Source organism: Oncorhynchus mykiss, chromosome 1 (genome assembly GCF_057628025.1).
Source record: "Oncorhynchus mykiss isolate SJ-2025 chromosome 1, ASM5762802v1, whole genome shotgun sequence".
NCBI lineage: Eukaryota > Metazoa > Chordata > Actinopteri > Salmoniformes > Salmonidae > Oncorhynchus > Oncorhynchus mykiss.
The window spans coordinates 10,398,246-10,420,907 of NC_143022.1; the positions used below are offsets into that span (position 1 = coordinate 10,398,246).

Sequence of the window (22,662 nt, forward strand, 5' to 3'; positions counted from 1 at the left end):
CTTGCTTCTCCACAGTAGGAAAGAAAATATCTGATATGTCCCTTGAGGTCAACATGTTGGTAGGTGGTGTTCTGTCTCAGCTGAAGGACATCTCCTTGTCAAGGTCCCCAACACCATGTGAAGACATGTTTGAACGTCTCCAAGGTTCTCCTGAGCGAACCTCTCCAGTAAGTCTAGATTGCAGCACGGCTGCCTCCAAAGGCATTGCATCTTCCCACAGTCTTTCAACAAAGAGCCTCCAAAAACTCTCTAGTCATGAGTTCCAAACCAAAGCTGAGAAAGGAGTGAGTGAGGTCCTCTCTAGATCATTTAACATTGTGGAGGAAGGTACAACAGATAAGTACCTCCAGCCTGTATCTACATCCACCACATCTACTGATATTATACAAACCATGGTGAAAGACCAGCAGGAGCTCACCCAGACCACCCAATCATCTGACATGGTATTTGGAACCTCCCTGCTCACCACTGGACAGGTTTCTGAGAAAAGAATCTGGTCTGTTGCTCGTAACATCTACTATAGTCTGCAAAGTAAGATTACGGAGTTTCTCAGAAAAGATCTTCAAAGATCAGACACAACACTTGGTTCAATCCAAATCTTTACATATCAAAGCAGTCCTGCATCACAAAGAGCAAGTCTCTGCCATCTTGAGGTCGACCAGAGCAGTGTTACACCTGGTGGAAACGATGCCTGTGTGGACATTCCGCACAAATTACTACCTAAAACCACTGAGCTCTCAGGATCCATGCTGGAGGATATTGACACGATCCGTTGTAGGAGTGCTGACAGCCAAAATACAAGAAATACCTCTTCTTCACGCTCCTCCATCTCTCTAACACCTACTTCAAAATTAAGGCAGTCGAAATGGCACTTTGCTTTACCCGGGACTCCCATCCCCACTGAGTTTCCTGCTCAGATTGACTTTCCCATTGTTAGAAACACAATCATTGAGGACTTCTTTCACACAGAGGACTTACTTCCTGTAACCTTTGTGGACAAAGTCAGGCAAGCTGCTGGGGTGGTAGTGGACATTATGGTGGAAAGTGTTGAGAACACACAGGAAAATGGACAGGGTGCTTCACATCTTGACGACCTCCGATCTGCTGTTAGGAAATTGAGAAAAATCATTTCCACTTGGACCATCCACATTTTCAGCCATGAATTGTTGGATAAAGTGATAGCCCTTCAGGACAGCCACAGCACTCCACAGGTCTTAACATTGGAAGCAGCCAAAAGTGCTTCAGACTCCATTCTTTCAAGGCTGAAATGGGGAAATGAACAATGTGCCATATCCAAGGAGCTCTCCTCTCAGCTTCTCCAGATATTTGCTGAAGAGACAGTGAAGTGCTTCCTGAGACAGTGGTCAGATGAGTATGAAAACATAAACTTTGATGTTTCAGTCCAGAACGATCCAAAGACTTCTACTTGCATGGTCATTCTTCAAATGATCACCAAAGCCACTGCTAAATGTTATTTTGAGTCCGCTACCAGCGTGGCCACCAGTGACATTGTAGAAGGCGTGTTTGATTTGGAAAGGGATACCATCAGCAGTACTGGAGAGCAGGTCCTCACCTTCAATACAAAGGTATAGTACACTTTCATGAATAACACTGCTGTTGACCTTTTATATGATTCTTTGTGTCATGGCATTGCACTGGTTCTTTGCAGTTGATATGCTGTACTTTAAGATATCGAAAACATTTCAGTTTGTTTTAATGTGCCTTTTCCCACCAACCAGGGTTCCAAGAATGTTAGTAAGAACCTCTGTCCTCAAGAGTCTCTGGAGTACCAGCCTCAGAACATTTCCCCTACTGTGTACTTTACAGGTAAGCCCTGCTGCTGTTTAGGCTGCTGCTCAGTCAAGACTGAGACATTATCCCTTTACCATTCCACTAATTCATTTGGAAAGACATTGTACTCCTCTGAGTTGTTACCTATGACATACTGTACTGTGGGCTGGGTGGTAGCCTAGTGGGTTAAGAGGTTGGGCCAGTAACCGATAGGTTGCTGGTTCAGAATCCCTGAGTTCACGAGGCAAAATCTGTCAATGTGCTCTTGAGCAAGGCACTTCATCCTAATTGCTCCGTGTAAGTCTCTCTGGATAAGAGTGTCTGATAAATGAGTAAAAATGTAAATTGATGGCATGCTGGATGGTCTTTCGTTGCAGAGACGATGACAACATCTCATGGCTCCTTTTCTCCAGAGGGAATTTATGATATCGCATCGTCCTTCCCACTTGAAGAGAAGAGTCGCAAACCCTCCCTTTTCACCAGATTGTCTAGATCCATCACGAAAGGCTTTCTCAGCACATTCAAATCTTCAAGGAAAACCAAATTATTTAAATAAATTCCTCATTATAACAACAAGAGCATTCATTTGTTCAGATGAGAATCTAATCGTATTGGTCACATACGCCGAAAACAACTGTGAGATGCTTTATTACGAGCCCATTCCCAACAATGCAGAGTTAAAAAGTAAGAAAATATTTTCTAAATAGTAACACAATAACAATAACAAGGCTATATACAAGGAGTACCAGTACCGAGTCAATGTGCATGGGTGCGAGGTAGTTGAGGTAATACAGTATGTACATGTAGGTAAGGGTAAAAGTGACTAGGCAATCAGGATAGATAATAAACACAGTAGCAGCAGCTAGTGTGAAAGTCGGACAGTGAATGTGTGGGTAGAGTGTAGTGAGTGTGCATCGAGCCAATTCAAGAGAGTCAGTGGAAAACAATTAGAAAAATACATCAATAACAAAGGGGGTCAATGCAAATAGTGCAGGTGGCCATTTAATTAACGTTCAGCAGTCTAATGACTTGGGGGTAGAAGCTGTTCAGCAGTCTAATGACTTGGGGGTAGAAGCTGTTCAGCAGTCTAATGGCTTGGGGGTAGAAGCTGTTCAGCAGTCTTATGGCTTGGGGGTAGAAGTTGTTCAGCAGTCTAATGACTTGGGGGTAGAAGCTGTTCAGCAGTCTAATGACTTGGGGGTAGAAGCTGTTCAGCAGTCTAATGACTTGGGGGTAGAAGCTGTTCAGCAGTCTAATGACTTGAGGGTAGAAGCTGTTCAGCAGTCTAATGACTTGGGGGTAGAAGCTGTTCAGCAGTCTAATGACTTGGGGATAGAAGCTGTTCAGCAGTCTAATGAGTTGGGGTGGAAGCTGTTCAGCAGTCTAATGACTTGGGGGTAGAAGCTGTTCAGCAGTCTAATGACTTGGGGGTAGAAGCTGTTCAGCAGTCTAATGACTTGAGGGTGGAAGCTGTTCAGCAGTCTAATGACTTGGAGGTAGAAGCTGTTCAGCAGTCTAATGACTTGGGGGTAGAAGCTGTTCAGCAGTCTAATGACTTGGGGGTAGAAGCTGTTCAGCAGTCTAATGACTTGGGGGTAGAAGCTGTTCAGCAGTCTAATGACTTGAGGGTGGAAGCTGTTCAGCAGTCTAATGACTTGGAGGTAGAAGCTGTTCAGCAGTCTAATGACTTGGGGGTAGAAGCTGTTCAGCAGTCTAATGACTTGGGGGTAGAAGCTGTTCAGCAGTCTAATGACTTGGGGGTAGAAGCTGTTAAGGAGCCTTTTGTCCCAGACTTGGTGCTCTCGTATCGCTTGCCGTGTGGTAGCAGAGTGAACAGTCTATGACTTGGGTGGTTGGAGCCTTTTGCCAATCAGTTACATACCACTTGCTTTATTTTTATTTGATTTGATGTCATATTGTAAACGTATGTATCTGTTTTGCTGAAAATATGATTTTGAAAACTATGAATGTCTACAAGTGCTTCATAAAACAGTTATATTTATTTTTGTATTTTCAAAAGACAGCAAATAGCCAATCAAGTATCAACATAAGTGTAATGAAAGACATATTTAATTTTCAGTGAATAATTGTCTTGTCCAGTGAGCAACTCAATGACATCGATTCAATGACATCATTAGATCACCTCCAAGAAGCATCTTCAACGTTCACCTGACAACCCATTGGATAAGACACATACACTAACCAAGTGTTTCTTACCTGTCAAGAAGGTTGAGATCAGAAGCTTCTTCAATACCCCAGAAATGGAAAGGCTTTGAGACAAAGACAATCAACTGTCCAGATAATGCACATACACTAACCCGGATGTTCTACTTGCCCCACTGAGTTACAGTAAAGTTATCATTTATGCATGGGTCCACGATCCACTCATAGCTCTCACAGCTATCTGACAGTTCTCAGAATACTAAGGAAGAAGTGTGTGATATTGGATTTGGTATCCTTCCCACTCCCAAGTGATTGGGAGTCCCATATTGTGCCGCATAATTGGCCCAGCGTCGTCCAGGTTTGGCCATCATTGTAAATAAGAATTTGTTCTTAACTGACTTGTCTAGTGAAATAAAGGTTAAATAAAAATAAACTATTTAAGCTGTCTGCTATATTGCTGTGTAAATCCACACACTGCAGGGGAATGATGACACATGCTGTGCTAACACATCGTCACAGTAGTTGTCAGTTTTGTAACGTAAATAAAGAGTTTGTCAAATACTCTGTGAAATACAGTATGTATTATTTTCACACTGCACAGACTCATATGAGCAATAATGATCCACATCTTAATAAAATAGTTTTAAGGCAGGGGGTTGGAGCCTCAATTAGACCCATGTCAAACACTTACAATTACGTACAGTACAACCACATTCAGTACAATCACATACAGCACAACCACATAGTCACATTCAGTACAATCACATACAGCACAACCACATAGTCACATTCAGTACAATCACATAGTCACATTCAGTACAACCCCATTCAGTACAACCACATAGTCACATTCAGTACAATCACATAGTCACATTCAGTACAACCCCATTCAGCACAACCACATAGTCACATTCAGTACAGTCACATACAGCACAACCACATAGTCACATTCAGTACAATCACATACAGCACAACCACATAGTCACATTCAGTACAATCACATACAGCACAACCACATAGTCACATTCAGTACAATCACATACAGCACAACCACATAGTCACATTCAGTACAGTCACATACAGCACAACCACATAGTCACATTCAGTCAACTGAATGATTCTAGAATAATAATAATTCCATTCACATTTGGCTACTACAAATAGCCAGTGAAATATGATAAGTTTTTTGTTACTTGAGAGGAATGACTGAGAATCCACTGCCTGCCGTTGTAAACTTTCTGCACACAAATCAAACACAGTACTGACTATATCTATAAGCCTCATCCAAAGGAACAAAATTCTAAGTTGTCCGCATTGTTTCAGGCATCATCCGTTCCAAAGTCTCATCTTGTTCACTGTAAAAAATAAAAATAAAAACTCAAATAAGAGTTCCTTTTTGGACAATTCCAGGTTGTCCCTCCTTGTTTCAGTATGTTTAATCTGCCTAATGACCAGGATCCTGGTGTCTACCCAATGTGCTGAGCACTCCTCCTGGACAGAGTCCGCGCTACATTCAGCTGCTGCAACCATGGTCTCTGTGTGAAGGCACTGTTAGAGAGTCAATCAACCAGAACAAGGTTAGGAGACCAAATCTGTGTCCTAGCATTGTGAAATACTGTATATGTAATGGCTTCAATACATTAATGAAGCGCCCTTACATTCTATCCTCTCCCCATACTGAAACAACTTGTTAGGGTGAACCAATAAGACTGACACTATATACCTTCTAAGCATGATGGTTGGCTCATGATTTGTTTCAGGACTTGTTAGGGTAAACCAATAACAGCTTCTAACCCCAAGTCATAACACTGCTGAACAATTAATCAAATGGCCACCGGACAAGTTCAAATGTTTTATTATTTGTTACTTTAGTTTATTGGGTAAATATTCTCTTAACTCTTCTTGAACTGCACTGTTTGTTAAGGGCTTGTAAGTAAAGTATTTCACGGAAAGATCTACACTTGTTGTATTCAGTGCATGTGACAAATAAAGTTTGAGTTGATTTGATTATGTACCTTCTAAGCATGATGGTTGGCTCATGATTTGTTTGTACTGAAATCTATTCAGGGAGGATAAGGGTATATCATAGGCAGTGATGTAGTGGTAAAACCATTGACTGGTAAATGCTGATTGCCGTTCAGGATTAAAGAAGTAACGCTCCCTCTACTTTCAATGCATCTTCCACAAAAGGTGGGTAAATGCTTGAACAAAATAAAATAAAAAGTGTGTAAACAGCTTTTACATGTGTCCCCCCCCCCACCACCACTGATTATAGGAGGCTTCTTCTGACAGTATTCACACCTTTCATAAGAAACCTCCAGAGAAATATTCATATTCACCGTAGCTGTCATTTAAACTTTGACTAACCTGGCCAAGGCCAAACAGTATATGGCGTTTTCTCTGGGTGTGAGGTCGCAGTGGAGAGAAAAGGCCTCCAGTGAGGTGGTGAGGATCTGGGCGGAGTTTGGTGAGGCAAACACAGGTCTGAGATTGGTGTCTCTGGAAATGGGCGGGAGCGGGACTCTGCTCCTCCATTGGTTGCTGTTCTGATCCCCACTCTCATCCTCCTCACATCCCTTCCCTCCACATCCCCTCTTCTTCTCTCTTTCATCCCTCGTGGCCACAGGGTGTTGCTTCGGTAGTTGAAGAGGTTTATCCTGGGATGCCAGGGCGCGGAGCGGGCAGGTTACATGAGATGGGCAGTTGATGGAGGTCAAACGTCGAGAGGCTGTGGACATCACCCTGATACCTGCCTTGGCCTCACTCCTCCTGGGCTTGGAGGACATCTTGGGGAGGGTGAAGCCGTCCACCAGGACCGTGTCGCCCACCCTGGTCCTGAACGGAGCCCTGTTGAGGCCCATGCAGTGCCTGGATGCTGCCCTCCTCTGCTCCAGCCTCACCCAGCCCTTTATCTGGAGGTATGTCCGCATGGGCAGGGCCATACCTGGGAGGACCACCACAGAGCACAGCTTGGTGGCCAGGTGACTCACACGCTCCCTGTGGCCGTACTGAAGGGCGATCCTCAGGGGGTCATGACCCTGGGGATCCTGACAGGCAAGGGTCAGAACGCTGCTGGCGATACAGAGTTTGAGGATGGTGAGCTGGCCTCGCTCGATGGAGGCGACAGCGGGACACTTGGCGACGTCGGGGTGGGCCGTCTGGTGGCACCACTCACGGTAAGGGTGAACCCCCACCGGCTCAATGACACGGACCCCCCTCTCCAGCAGCCAGCCGGCCAGGTCCAGGTGGCCCAGAGAAGCAGCGATGTAGAGTGCCACCCGGAGCTGGAACCTGGAATAATACAGAATCAATGTATTTATAACACGTTTCAAGTTTTTTTTGTCAAGTTCACAAGATACAGTGGGTTATAAAACAGTACAGTAAAATGCTTACTTGCAAGCTCTTTCCCACAATGCAGTATTAAATATCAGGGTAAGAGAACAAACATATGAAGGAAAAAAACAAGAGAATATAAACTGGGTCAGTACTATCATTATAAGCTATATACAGGGTCAGTACTATCATTGTAAGCTATCATACTATCATTGTAAGCTAAATACAGGGTCAGTACCATTATTGTAAGCTATATACAGGGTCAGTACTATCATTATAAGCTATCATACTATCATTGTAAGCTAAATACAGGGTCAGTACCATTATTGTAAGCTATATACAGGGTCAGTACTATCATTGTAAGCTATATACAGGGTCAGTACTATCATTGTAAGCTATATACAGGGTCAGTACTATCATTGTAAGCTATATAAAGGTTCAGTACCATCACTGTTGATAGTAAGTCTATCATACAGTTCAGTGTGTAGATGTGTATTCTGACCTCATCACAGGTCTCTCCCTAGACAGGTGTCGTTGGACGGTCAGTCTGTGTCCCAGGAAGCAGCCTCTGAGGAACTCCGCCACCCATCCCAGGTGTCCAACCGTAGAGTAGCCCCTGGGAGACAGAGACACATGCAGGTTGTCCTCCTGGTTTCCATGAACCAAGAATGTGTTCCATACAGTCCATTTGTCTCTATGTTACATCCATAAGGTGTTGAGCCAGAGGACCATTGATCTACTGCACAAGGAAGGCCATACCCAGGTCAATGGCGTAGTCGTGCAGCCGGTTGCAGTCGTAGAGTTGCAGGCCGGTGGGAGAGCTCAGTCTGAAGGAGCTGACGGGAAGCCCACACTGCTGGGACACCAGGGTCATGAGCCTGGCCACAGACGTACTCAGGAGAAACACAGTGCCCAAGACTGAGAGGGTCTCCCCCGTCACGGCACTGAACACACGCACCACCGGCTCCCGCTGAAGTATAAGACCATGGACATACAGTAAATTCACTTGTTTTACATAAATACCTATGTTGTGTTTATACACCGAGTAAACAAAACATTATGAACACCTGTTCTTTCCATGACAAAGACTGACCAGGTGAATCCAGGTGAAAGCTATGATCCCTTAATGATGTCACTTGTTAAATCCACTTCAGTGTAGATGAAGGGGAGCAGACAGGTTAAAGAAGGATTTTTAAGCCTTGAGACAATTGAGGCATAGATTGTGTATGTGTGCCATTCAGAGGGTGAATGGGCAAGACAAAATATTTAAGTGCCTTTGAACGGGGTAGTAGTTGCCAGGTGCACCGGTTTGTGTCAAGACCTGCAATGCTGCTGGGGTTTTTCACACTCAACAGTTTCCTGTGTGTATCATGAATGGTCCACCACCCAAAGAACATCCAGCCAACTTGGCACAACTGTTGGAAGCATTGGAGTCAACATGGGCCAGCATCCCTGGGGAACGCTTTCAAACACCTTGTAGAGTCCATGCCCCAACAAATTGAGGCTGTTCTGATGGCAAAAGGTGGGGTGCAACTCAATATTAGGAAGGTGTTTCTAATGTTTGGTACACTCAGTATATATAAGTTAGGAGTCATATAATTACAGGGGTAAGATGAAGTGGCTCCTTTGCACTAATCTTAGGTCTGGTTTGTGTTTTTACTGCTAATGGTAAAGGTTAGGATTTGGTGAGAGTAAACTGATCCTAGATCTGTGCCCAAGGGCAATTTCTATCCAGAGACAAATCAAAGGTCCATGCTATTTAAACTTATAATATACCACCATCTCGTGGCACAAATTTGTAACAACATTTTCTAATTCATGTGCTGTACTGAGTTTTGTTCTATCACATTGAACACTAATCTGGGTGCAGATTAAATTGAACACTAATCTGGGTGAAAATTAAATTGAAGACTAATCTGGGTGCAGATTAAATTGAAGACTAATCTGGGTGCAGATTAAATTGAAGACTAATCTGGGTGCAGATTAAATTGTTAACTGAAATATTATGAATATCAAATCAAATCAAATCAAATGTATTTATATAGCCCTTCGTACATCAGCTGATATCTCAAAGTGCTGTACAGAAACCCAGCCTAAAACCCCAAACAGCAAGCAATGCAGGTGTAGAAGCACGGTGGCTAGGAAAAACTCCCTAGAAAGGCCAAAACCTAGGAAGAAACCTAGAGAGGAACCAGGCTATGTGGGGTGGCCAGTCCTCTTCTGGCTGTGCCGGGTGGAGATTATAACAAAACATGGTCAAGATGTTCAAATGTTCATAAATGACCAGCATGGTCGAATAATAATAAGGCAGAATAGTTGAAACTGGAGCAGCAGCACAGTCAGGTGGACTGGGGACAGCAAGGAGTCATCATGTCAGGTATTCCTGGGGCATGGTCCTAGGGCTCAGGTCCTCCGAGAGAGAGAAAGAAAGAGAGAATTAGAGAGAGCATATGTGGGATGGCCAGTCCTCTTCTGGCTGTGCCGGGTGGAGATTATAACAGAACATGGCCAAGATGTTCAAATGTTCATAAATGACCAGCATGGTCGAATAATAATAAGGCAGAACAGTTGAAACTGGAGCAGCAGCACAGCCAGGTGGACTGGGGACAGCAAGGAGTCATCATGTCAGGTAGTCCTGGGGCATGGTCCTAGGGCTCAGGTCCTCCGAGAGAGAGAAAGAGAGAAGGAGAGAATTAGAGAACGCACACTTAGATTCACACAGGACACCGAATAGGACAGGAGAAGTACTCCAGATATAACAAACTGACCCTAGCCCCCCGACACATAAACTACTGCAGCATAAATACTGGAGGCTGAGACAGGAGGGGTCAGGAGACACTGTGGCCCATTCCGAGGACACCCCCGGACAGGGCCAAACAGGAAGGATATAACCCCACCCACTTTGCCAAAGCACAGCCCCCACACCACTAGAGGGATATCTTCAACCACCAACTTACCATCCTGAGACAAGGCTGAGTATAGCCCACAAAGACCTCCGCCACGGCACAACCCAAGGGGGGGGGGGGGGGGGCGCCAACCCAGACAGGATGACCACATCAGTGACTCAACCCACTCAGGTGACGCACCCCCTCCAGGGACGGCATGAGAGAGCCCCAGTAAAGCCAGTGACTCAGCCCCTGTAATAGGGTTAGAGGCAGAGAATCCCAGTGGAAAGAGGGGAACCGGCCAGGCAGAGACAGCAAGGGCGGTTCGTTGCTCCAGAGCCTTTCCGTTCACCCTCCCACTCCTGGGCCAGACTACACTCAATCATATGACCCACTGAAGAGATGAGTCTTCAGTAGAGACTTAAAGGTTGAGACCGAGTTTGCGTCTCTGACATGGGTAGGCAGACCGTTCCATAAAAATGGAGCTCTATAGGAGAAAGCCCTGCCTCCAGCTGTTTGCTTAAAAATTCTAGGGACAATTAGGAGGCCTGCGTCTTGTGACCGTAGCGTACGTGTAGGTATGTACGGCAGGACCAAATCAGAGAGATAGGTAGGAGCAAGCCCATGTAATGCTTTGTAGGTTAGCAGTAAAACCTTGAAATCAGCCCTTGCTTTGACAGGAAGCCAGTGTAGAGAGGCTAGCACTGGAGTAATATGATCACATTTTTATTTTTTTTTGGTTCTAGTCAGGATTCTAGCAGCCGTATTTAGCACTAACTGAAGTTTATTTAGTGCTTTATCCGGGTAGCCGGAAAGTAGAGCATTGCAGTAGTCTAACCTAGAAGTGACAAAAGCATGGATTAATTTTTCTGCATCATTTTTGGACAGAAAGTTTCTGATTTTTGCAATGTTACGTAGATGGAAAAAAGCTGTCCTTGAAATGGTCTTGATATGTTCTTCAAAAGAGAGATCAGGGTCCAGAGTAACGCCGAGGTCCTTCACAGTTTTATTTGAGACGACTGTACAACCATTAAGATTAATTGTCAGATTCAACAGAAGATCTCTTTGTCTCTTGGGACCTAGAACAAGCATCTCTGTTTTGTCCGAGTTTAAAAGTAGAAAGTTTGCAGCCATCCACTTCCTTATGTCTGAAACACATTCTTCTAGCAAGGGCAATTTTGGGGCTTCACCATGTTTAATTGAAATGTACAGCTGTGTGTCATCTGCATAGCAGTGAAAGTTAACATTATGTTTTCGAATAACATCCCCAAGAGGTAAAATATATAGTGAAAACAATAGTGGTCCTAAAACGGAACCTTGAGGAACACCGAAATGTACAGTTGATTTGTCAGAGGACAAACCATTCACAGAGACAAACTGATATCTTTCCAACAGATAAGATCTAAACCAGGCCAGAACTTGTCCGTGTAGACCAATTTGGGTTTCCAATCTCTCCAAAAGAATGTGGTGATCGATGGTATCAAAAGCAGCACTAAGGTCTAGGAGCACGAGGACAGATGCAGAGCCTCGGTCCGATGCCATTAAAATGTCATTTACCACCTTCACAAGTGCCGTCTCAGTGCTATGATGGGGTCTAAAACCAGACTGAAGCATTTCGTATACATTGTTTGTCTTCAGGAAGGCAGTGAGTTGTTGCGCAACAGACTTTTCTAAAATGTTTGAGAGGAATGGAAGATTCGATATAGGCCGATAGTTTTTTATATTTTCTGGGTCAAGAATATATAAATATATGAATATGTATTTCAATGAACCCAAAGGGCCTCTTCTTCTCCTACTATACGGCCTGCTGTGCTCTACTGTACTCTGCTGTACTCTGCTGTACTCTACTGTACTCTGCTGTGCTCTGTCTGCTGAACTCTGCTGTGCTCTACTGTACTCTACTGCACTCTGTCTGCTGTACTCTGCTGTGCTCTACTGTACTCTACTGTACTCTGTCTGCTGTACTCTGCTGTGCTCTACTGTACTCTGCTGTACTCTGTCTGCTGTACTCTGCTGTACTCTGCTGTGCTCTACTGTACTCTACTGTACTCTGCTGTGCTCTACTGTACTTTACTGTAGTCTGCTGTGCTCTACTGTACTATACACCACTGGGTATACAGACTCTTCAGATACTGTTAGCGAACACCAGACTGAGGTCGAGGCGATTACATGGGGAAAAGGTTTATGACTGTAAGGGTGTTTGGTACAAAGGCAACACTACATCGGACCACATTTCAGCTCTATCCCAGGTCAACCATACAATACTATAGATTTCCACTCTAGTCAACCAGCAAGAAGGAGAGACAGACAGAAGGTCTGGCTTTGACTATGTCAATGATGGGATGTGTAAGTAAGGAGTAAGGAACACAAATAAACATTATTCTGATGGTTAAATTTGTACTTAGATACATAACCACTCTCCTCTGTTAGCAAATCTTCCACAGAACTTTGTGGAACAGAGTGAGTTCTGTCCCTGTCTGGCTCTGGACATGTACCCAGGGACCTCTGTACAACAACACTTCACACTCACGAAGCAGTGTTCTTACTAATCAATCACTCTACCATAACCATGGTCTCGGTATAAAGCAGTGTCCTTACTAACCAAATACTCTACCATAACCATGGTCTTGGTTGAGCAAGGGCAATATTACTTTAAGTCTCAAGCAGGGTGACCTCAACATACTATATATCGCCATACTATATACCACCACACTATACAGTGGGGCAAAAAAGTATTTAGTCAGCCACCAATTGTGCAAGTTCTCCCACTTAAAAAGATGAGAGAGGCCTGTAATTTTCATCATAGGTACACTTCAACTATGACAGACAAAATGAGAAAGAAAAAAAATCCAGAAAAATCACATTGTAGGATTGTTAATGAATTTATTTGCAAATTATGGTGGAAAATAAGTATTTGGTCACCTACAAACAAGCAACATTTCTGGCTCTCACAGACCTGTAACTTCTTCTTTAAGAGGCTCCTCTGTCCTCCACTCGTTACCTGTATTAATGGCACCTGTTTGAATGAACTAAATCACCTAATCATACCTAATCATACTATATAATCATACTATATAATCATACTATATAACCATACTATATATTACCACACTCTATATCACCATAATATATATAATCATACTATATAACCATACTATTTAACCATACTATATAACCAATACTATATATTACCACACTATATCTGAAACACTTTATGCTAATGATAGTATGAAGCTGTTTCAAGCAATAGCCAGCTCACTTTGATATGCATTTTCAAGATCGGGTAGAAACAGCTAGGTGTTCGGCTGGTACCTTCAGCAGGCAGCAGATGGCACTGCTAGGGGTGATGCCAACGTCTGTCAGGACCCAGCTGTCCCGAAGGATGGCACCAGCATAGCTCAGCTCCAGGAAGTACCTCACCTGCTTGTCGTCTGACAGTTGCACGTGGAAGTAATCCTGCCAGAGGAAGAAGATTGGAAACACAAGGAGCCGTAATTGAGTGTCCCATACAATCAGAGTGAGAGGGCTCAGCACTGATGGAGCCGTAATGGAGGGTGTCCCACACAGACACCCATTATGGAGGGTGTTCCACCCAGGCAGATGTCAATGTTTACCATACAATAATTGTAAAAGTGTCCAAATGTGTACAATTAAGAAATAAGGCCCAAGGAGGTGTGGTATATGGCCAATATACCACGGCCAAGGGCTGTTCTTAGGCACAACGCAACGTGGAGGTATATTGGCCATATACCACAAACCCCCAAGGTGACTTCTTTTTAATTTCTTCTCCAATTTAGTGGTATCCAATTGGTAGTTACAGTCTTGTCCCATTGCTACAACTCCCATTTGGACTTGGGAGAGGCGAGAGCCAAGAGCCGTGCGTCCTCCAAAACACAACCCAGCCAAGCCACACTGCTTCATGACACCATGCCCGCTTAACCTGGAAGCCAGCCGTGTCGACCGTGTCAGCGGGCACTGCTGCGTGCACTGCGCCTGGCCCGCCACAGGAGTCACTAGTGCGTGATGGGACAATGTTGACAAAGCACTGCTGGCGTGGCTGTCTCCTACTGTAAGTACTATCGCCCTATCACATGTCTCCTACTGTAAGTACTATCGCCCCATCACATGTCTCCTACTGTAAGTACTATCGCCCCATCACACGTCTCCTACTGTAAGTACTATCGCCCCATCACATAACCATGTCTCCTACTGTAAGTACTATCGCCCCATCACGTCTCCTACTGTAAGTACTATCGCCCCATCACATAACCATATCTCCTACTGTAGGTACTATCACCCCATCACATGTCTCCTACTGTAAGTACCATCGCCCCATCACGTCTCCTACTGTAAGTACGATCGCCCCATCACGTCTCCTACTGTAAGTACTATCACCCCATCACATAACCATGTCTCCTATTGTAAGTACTAGTCACATACTTTACTTGACACCAGCCAAATGAACAAATTGCTTCTTAGAATCATCTTCCTTTCCCATGGAGCTGTTGGCTGAGGTTGGAGAAGCCAGGAGGAAGGCATGGCCAGCCGTTGAGAAATGCTTGTTGAAGTTTTTGGTTATCATGGATTTATCTGTGGCGACTATGTTACCTAGCCTCAATGCAGTGGGCAGCTGGGAGGGATGCAAACAGGCTCACATAAACCCTTCATGAAGACAAGTAGCCTAGTGGTTAGAGTGTTGGACTGGTAACCGAAAGGTTGCAAGTTCAAATCCCTGAACTGACAAGGTACAAATCTGTCATTCTGCCCCTGAACAGGCAGTTAACCCACTGTTCCTAGGCCTTTAATGAAAATAAGAATTTGTTTTTAACTGACTTGCCTTGTAAAATAAAAATTTGAAGCAGAGCTTAATTTGTAAATTGGGAGGTGCCAGAGGGGGGACTCTGTGGTACCAGAACTCATGAGAAAAAAGATCACCTATTATAATAGAGCATTGAACGCATATCATCACATTTGGGTAGAGCAGTAGAGTAGAGCCATTTACAGTAGGTGAACACATGGGGAACATTTTTAGTAGCCTAGGGTCCGGGAAAGTGTTGGCCTTTTTAAAACCGCATTTCGTGCAATTCTACATCCTTTTACATGACTGGAGACTTTGGCATTATCTTTTTTTAATCCGCACAAATGATCGAAATGGCAGGCTACTTTGACACTGACAAACTTAGTATCTGAGATCAATAAAAACGACCTTGTCTTGAATCCATCAATAGCCTATAGGCCTAGGTTTGTGGAGAAACATATAGTAGGCTACAATATGAGGAGGAAATTAGTCCTAAAAATGCTTTCCAGTTTCACTGACTCACCCAATGATGCGCAGCTCACTCGCTGGAGATTGTCGATGCGCTCGTGTCAAAAGCCTATCTCTCCCTCTCTCTGTTTTGTAAAACAATGTTTGGGAGTTGATCAAATATTTTGGTAGTCTACAGCATAGTCTTATCTTTTCAGCAAGAGTCATTGCTTTTCAACCTGTGTTTTCCCTCGATTGTATTTGAAATATTGCAAAAGGCCTGTTTTGTCTGCGTGCTGTTTTTTCACTGACAGATTTGCCTCGCGTTCCCGACTGTAGGCTATTCTTTGTTATTGGGCTACAATCCGCAGCTAGGCTATTTAAAAAAGGGGCCATTGGTCCTTTGTAGCTAAATTATAGGGTTTCTCATGACGTATTAGGCTATTCTGAATGATTTAATTTATTTCTGAACAGACAGCAGTAATTCCGTAACTTTAGAAAATTCCACCAGAACCCTTCATGCAGCTATGATTCTATAAGGAAACAAATGATGAAGTGCAACTCTGGAGAGATGAGGGGGCAGGATAATTGACGAAGAGGCAACTCGAATGAACTTTGATCGCTTTTATTATAATTGTTACATAGCAAAAAGTGAACATTATTTTTCATGGCACGAGAGGTACCGGATTCGGCCAAGTATGTTCCGGAACAAAACAGTCCAGAACGGAACGGTTCCGGATCCTGTTCTGGCATGATCCTGCTCAAATTAAGCACTGATTTGAAGTACCTAGGCCTCTACCTGCTGAGTATAAAGATTATTAAACTAGATTCAGTGGGCTTGTCATTCACAGTACTGATGAAAAATCAAGTACAGTTGATCTAAATGTGGATATACGAGGACATCTAGTGGTCACCGATTTAAAAAAAAAAAAATCATGCAATATATCTTTGCACTAGCATGCGATGCCATATATTTGACGCAGGTATTTATTTTTCAACATGTATTGTCATTGACTGGAACAAAATATAATTGTATGAGCTATGCCTCTGTGTCCCGGCGTTGTTGTACCCCTCTACTATCTGGCTTGGTGGGGCGATCTCGTTCTGCATGCCTGCTTCACTGAGATACAATGTGTCGTCATGCATTTGTGCATGCACGCTGTTAACGGTCATACCCGTCTTGCTAACTTAGCTAGCTCATCAACCAGTATTTTATTCTCCTTTTCTGCACGATAGCACTTATTAAAGCCTTGAAACTCATGGGGACCCCACTGTTACCACGGGTCATCGAGCTAGCCCTTATTTGGCAGCAGGGTTGCATCGGTTTCCATTGGATTTGACAGCTTGTTAGGCTGGCTAGCTAGGTAGCTAATTCGCTAACGCGAACTGTTTATCACGTAGCAGCCTATGCTGACTAGCATCGCTAGCAACTAGCTAACATGGATAAAGTCTAGTCGTGGGTCCACAAAATCAAACAAATGGTACTGAACTGATGACAAAATTATGTTTAGAAATTGTAGTAGCTATTTATGTTGTTGTTGTTGCTTAATGACATTGCGAATATCATATTTTTTGTCATTTAACTACCGGTATTTATTTAATCCGGTTTCGGCATGAGAAAAGTATTAATCGCAAATTCCAGCACTAACAGATACCGGGGAAAAAGAAATATGAGAACCGGTCACGAATGCGGAGCCACGCCCTAAAATAACATGTGACCACAAGGCGTTTGTGACGCATTCATGCGTTCCAACTTTGTCATAATTGTCTGTAGGTTCTAAATTGCTTATGAGCTTGGCTTCCCTTCAGAAAGTAGCTGATTCTTGTACTCTACAGCTGTATTTTCCTACAGTTACTAATAATACTAGCAACAAAACAGATTTCATTCCTTAAAATGATATTGCCAGATGGAAGAAAATAATAAGGTAGGCCTAAACTGTAATAAGATATACCTTAAAGACTGCTTGTGTTTAATCCTGAATCCAGTTGCCCCTCTTGTACTGGGATAAAACAATAGGCAAGCCATGAACCTTATGGAGGAGTACATGTGTTTTGTAGACACACCTGGGTTCTAGACTGGCTGAGGTAAACATTTTAGGAAAGCCTGGGTTTTTAATATCGAAGTCATTCTAAGGGGTAGGTTTGACAAAGCAAATGAGTGAGTGAGTCTTTGACATGAAGACAGTGGTTAGATTCTGCCATTGGGACTGCTCTGATGTTTCCATTCTCTCCTGGTTATGACCATAGAGCCTTGTCCCAGTCTCTAGACCTGCCTGTCTGTGTGATGGATGACCACCTGACCTCTGAAGCTGTCAATGAGATGGTAAATTGACCTTTTCATTTCAGTGATGCTATCATTGGCAATGTTGACGTACCACAACCATCTCTGTTGTGTTGCAGTTGTTTAATTGGCCCAACGTTGCCAATGCTCCTCCCCTCTTTAACAGTTAATAATTATTTCAGTATGATATTTGTTGTTTATTAAGTTTGATTATTTGCAATATAATTACATTTCTACCAGGAGCAGAGCAATTCTACCAGGAGCAGAGCAACCTCAGTGATGGAAACCACAGAAGAGGGAAAGCTCAACAATGTGGAACATCTGACACTTATGGACTTCCTTCAAAACCTAACTGAGAAGTATGTTCTGTTTTCTTTGGTACTATCACACCTTCAAGGAAATAGGATCAAATTAGAAACTGATCAATCTGAAAAAAATGTTCAGTGCTAGAAAAGTTGTCACATTGCAATTTTGCCAAAACAACTGACACAAAGCAAGTATAACTTCACGATCAGGCAAATAATTAAATAAAAACTATTCTGCCACGCATCCTGATATGACAACATTTATAACAATATTGTTTTCAGGCAATGGAGGGGGATTCGTGAGGGCATGTTTGACCCGGTAAGATCATGTTACTGACAATTTAATCAGATTACCATGAAAACTCTGCCTAATGTTTAACCTTGTTCATAAGCTTTTGAAAGACGCACTATGCAACATTTTAAAACACTTCTTCTGTTTCTGGAATACAGCTGACAAAACAACAGCTTGCCGGCTTGTGTCTGAGGATTGTCCAGTTTTTATCGGACAAGCTGATGCAGATCATCATCCCAGGTCTTTACGAACTACTGGGCATCCAAGATGCTGCCTCTTCTCCATTGTCACAGAGATCTCTCACAGCGTCACTCACCAGTCTGTTAGACGATAAGACTAACACCAAGTCCCGCGTGAGATTTACTGAGGCTGGTGTACCTAAGAGGCCAGGCAGTCGAAAGTCTTACAATAGCTTTCGCATCCCGACTCCCTACCCTTCCTCCAACTGTATGGAGCAGGAAGAGGAAGAAGAGCAGGAATCACAACTTAAGTTCAAGGAGATTTACCTGACTAAGGGCAGTCTGGGCAGTGGAAGCTACCTGCCCAAGGGGGCCATGAGGTATGTTCTTAAAGGGAAATTTAACAACTTCATATTCATCTCCAGCATCACCATATGTGAAAATTACACATTTCCATGCTTTGTAGTAAAAAAAATATAGAGGGTCGTAACTGTTTCCAATAGTGCTGAGAAATTAGTGCTTTTTGAGGTTGGTTTGGTTTCCATTCAAATATTTAAAAAATAATCACGGTTTTGGATTTCAATACTTTTTTTAGACATTGAATGCACTATGGATTATGTGTGTTGAATGCTGTAACAACACATAATAAAACAATGAATAAAAGTCCCATGATGGTAGTGACTGTCCATTACTGTTTATGACTTATCAACCATCATTTACTTTCTCATATAAAATATTTATTTGATGACTTTATTATTTCATTCCAAGTCATCAACTCATCTCTATGGAGCTGCTGCTTATCCTGTCTGACAAAATCACTATTTTAGTAGTTCTTCTAAGTAAATAAGACCTACTTTTATGACCGCTGAACACCAACTGTCAATCACTTAGATCATGTATTTCCAGGTAGAGAATCCTCGCAACGCAACTGCTTTTTATCTCTCTCATGCATTCTCTCGTCTCTCCGTCTCAGTCAATGAGGTTTCCGTATCTGCTCCACACAGAGTGGACAAGCAAGTGGGCGTGCAATGGATTATGGGAATTAATTGCCATATTTTCTGTGCTAAACTATGTAGAATATTGGCCTGTTGGAAACTACAACTCCCTACTACATTGCATAGTTCGTGCTTGATCTGATTTATCTCTACAGAAACTGAGCATCGAGCTCACAGAAGAAGAAAAAAATTAACTATATGGAATTCAAATAATTGAGCCGACGTCGGTCAATTAATTGTTTAAAAACCTAAAAATAACAAAAATGTTGGTTAAATGCTCAGCTCTAGATTCTAATGACATCATCAGTGTGCATCGTGTGATTTTAACCAATTATGAGTAGGCATTTCCTACTAATTGGTTGATGATGTCATAGAAAACACTTATCTTCCTCTTTCTTTTTTTACTACAAAACATAGAAATGACCGTTTTTCACATATGCTGATGTAGGGGTGGTGCTGGAGATGATGAATATGAAGTTGAAACATTTAGAAATTTCCCTTTAACATTTCTTCAAACTGCCTTGTATTTATGATTGTCCTTGAAGTTATTAGAAGTTACAGTATTTGAAGTTCATAGCAATTTGGATTTTTGTAGAGGATAGATGTTGCCAGGATAGATAGATATCCACAGGCCAGTTTCAATACAAATGACTTATACAAAATACATTTTATTGGGCTTTAGAAATTAAGCAGTTAGGCTGACATCACACTAAGGTTTTTTCTCAGAGAAACAGCAGCGTTTTCCTCATTGTTTTCAATGGTGCAGATGTATTTGACACACTGAATGTGCATCACAGCCTTACATATTATTTGTTTGACTTTGATGATTTCTGCGGTTTTTTTTTCCCAAGGACTCTAACCTCTCTGTCTGATGTGCAGAAGAAAACAACCAACTCTGAGACGCTACAAGTCCTCTTAGGTGTCTCAGAGGACACCCTTGTCACCTGTGTGCAGGACAGCCTGCAATGTTCTCTCTCCAAACTTGCATGCATGTCCAATTCTCCATCTGGAAGTGCAGGCTCTATGATGCTAACCCCTGCTGTAATGGCAGAGTTGGCTAAAGATGTCAAGTCGGCCTTATCAGTGGTCGTTAAGAGTGCCTCCGCTAGCCAAACCTCTGTAGTGACACCGGTAAGGGGAGACTCACAGACCAAGGTGACTGAGAGCATGGTGAGAGAGCTGGCCGCTAAACTTGAAAAAGTTGACCAAGAGAGCAAAAGTCTAACAGGGCAAGTCATGACCATGATCTCTGACACAATGGTGGCTTTTGTTGACGAGAACGAACAGAATTTGCTGGAAGATCTGAAGGACAAAATCACGTTTTTGGCATCGCATGTTGGCTTCATTGACAATCTTGATGCCCTGATAAGGAAATACGAGACCAGCTACAATATTGGTGAATCTGGTTCCTCCTGCACGCTCACATCTAAGAGCATCCAAAAACTCTCCAGCCGGGAGTTTCAAACATCAGCAATACAAGCAGTGAGTGGAGTTCTTGACAAAAAAGTCAGTAGTTTGAGCTTTCCTAGTTCAGTCATTCAGTCTGAGTTAACAGGTGCTGTATCAGGTCAAACATTGTCTGGCATTGTAAAGACAGAGTCAATTCACCCAGTGGGCTCAGCAGCGTCAGTAGTTGTTAAGACTTTCGTGTCAGATATGAAGTCCTTGGCTGAATCTGAAGAGAGTCCCCAACAGAAGAGTGCCTGGTCTGCTGCTGTTCACATTTACCACAGCATCCAAAACAACTTGAAAGATTATTTCGGCAAGCTTCAGAGATTTGCCCTAAAGAGCATTGTCACATCTGATGACAACATCACAAATGCTGAGTTTAAGGAGACAGTTCCACTTCCTTGCTTAGACATGAAATATAGGCCCAGTAAGAGTGAGCCTCAGTTGCCAGAGTCCACTGGTGCAGTTACTTTACAAAGAGGCCTAAGTGAGAGCTCAAAACTTCTTTGGGCAAAAACTGAGTCAGAAGAAAGCAAGCTCCTTCTGACAACTTGCACCAAAGAAGTCATCTCAGAGCTTCTGGTCTTGTACAACACTGTTGGAGAAAAAGGATCAGGCTTCTCTATTGAGAGAGAGACAATTGTAGAGGGTGTTCTGGCTCAGCTTGGGGATATCTCCCATTCCAGGTCCTCATCACCAATAGTATGTGAGTTCCCCTGTCAAATTGAGGACAGCAGAAGTAAGGCCACAGCTTCTTTGACCAGTCTGTTAGATTGTATTAGAAAACTCTCAAGTGAGGAATTTAAGAGAAATGCCACTCAAGCAGTGAGTGAGTTCCTAGTTAAAAAGTCCTCCAGTAGCTTAACTAGTGCACAGCCTGCTTATTCCAGGTCTTGTTCCATTCAAAACCAGTACACATGGTCAAAGGATATTTGTGCGGATTCTGCTGCCTTTGGCATCATTGACACATTTGTGGAAGACCTGCAGAGCTTGGCGCAACCTGCAGAAGTAGAGGAGAGAGAACCTGACGTCCAGGAAAATGCACAAAAGCTACAGAGTAGGATCTGGTCTGCTACCACTAGTTTATATAACAATATTCAGAAGACATTAAAGGACTTCATCATTCACCAGCGGAGGTCAGACATGCAGAGAAGAATGTCTAGTCATATACCCACAGAGGACTCTGGAAATCTTGGGACTAAGGAGTACCTTGGTTTGGCAAGCCAGGACTTGAGGCAAGCTAGTAAGAGTGTGCCTCACTTGCACAGTTTGAACCTTGAAGTGGCTCTACACAGGGGTGTCAGCGAGAGTTCAAAACTTCTCTGGACTGAAACAGACGAGGCTCTACTGACCAATAGTACCAAAGAGGTAATTTCAACAATCTTGACCTCATGCGAGGATCAGACATCAAATGCACCTTGCTTCTCCACAGTAGGAAAGAAAATATCTGATATGTCCCTTGAGGTCAACATGTTGGTAGGTGGTGTTCTGTCTCAGCTGAAGGACATCTCCTTGTCAAGGTCCCCAACACCATGTGAAGACATGTTTGAACGTCTCCAAGGTTCTCCTGAGCGAACCTCTCCAGTAAGTCTAGATTGCAGCACGGCTGCCTCCAAAGGCATTGCATCTTCCCACAGTCTTTCAACAAAGAGCCTCCAAAAACTCTCTAGTCATGAGTTCCAAACCAAAGCTGAGAAAGGAGTGAGTGAGGTCCTCTCTAGATCATTTAACATTGTGGAGGAAG

General features: G+C 43.2%; 1 protein-coding gene across 1 annotated transcript; it reads right to left on the reverse strand.

Annotated features, from left to right (window-relative positions):
* Positions 1-6,209: 6,209 nt before the first annotated feature.
* LOC149985385 (protein ANKUB1-like) lies at positions 6,210-16,563 on the reverse strand. The gene is made up of 5 exons (XM_090182769.1): positions 16,495-16,563; positions 13,485-13,628; positions 8,028-8,257; positions 7,790-7,903; positions 6,210-7,245 (listed from the first exon to the last, which is right to left on the reverse strand). The coding sequence occupies exons 1-5, from the start codon at positions 16,561-16,563 to the stop codon at positions 6,306-6,308; spliced, it is 1,497 nt and encodes a 498-aa protein (XP_090038895.1). The 3' UTR covers positions 6,210-6,305.
* Between the last annotated feature and the right edge of the window lie 6,099 nt (positions 16,564-22,662).

Bases quoted from the DNA above. Each gene is read 5' to 3' on its own strand.
- LOC149985385 (XM_090182769.1), bottom strand. From the start codon at position 16,563: ATGCATGACGACACATTGTATCTCAGTGAAGCAGGCATGCAGAACGAG. The intron at 8,258-13,484 runs GTACCAGCCGAA...CTTATACTTCAG, and splicing joins CCATCTGCTGCCTGCTGAAG to CGGGAGCCGGTGGTGCGTGT. The intron at 7,246-7,789 runs GTCAGAATACAC...GTATTATTCCAG, and splicing joins AGGGAGAGACCTGTGATGAG to GTTCCAGCTCCGGGTGGCAC.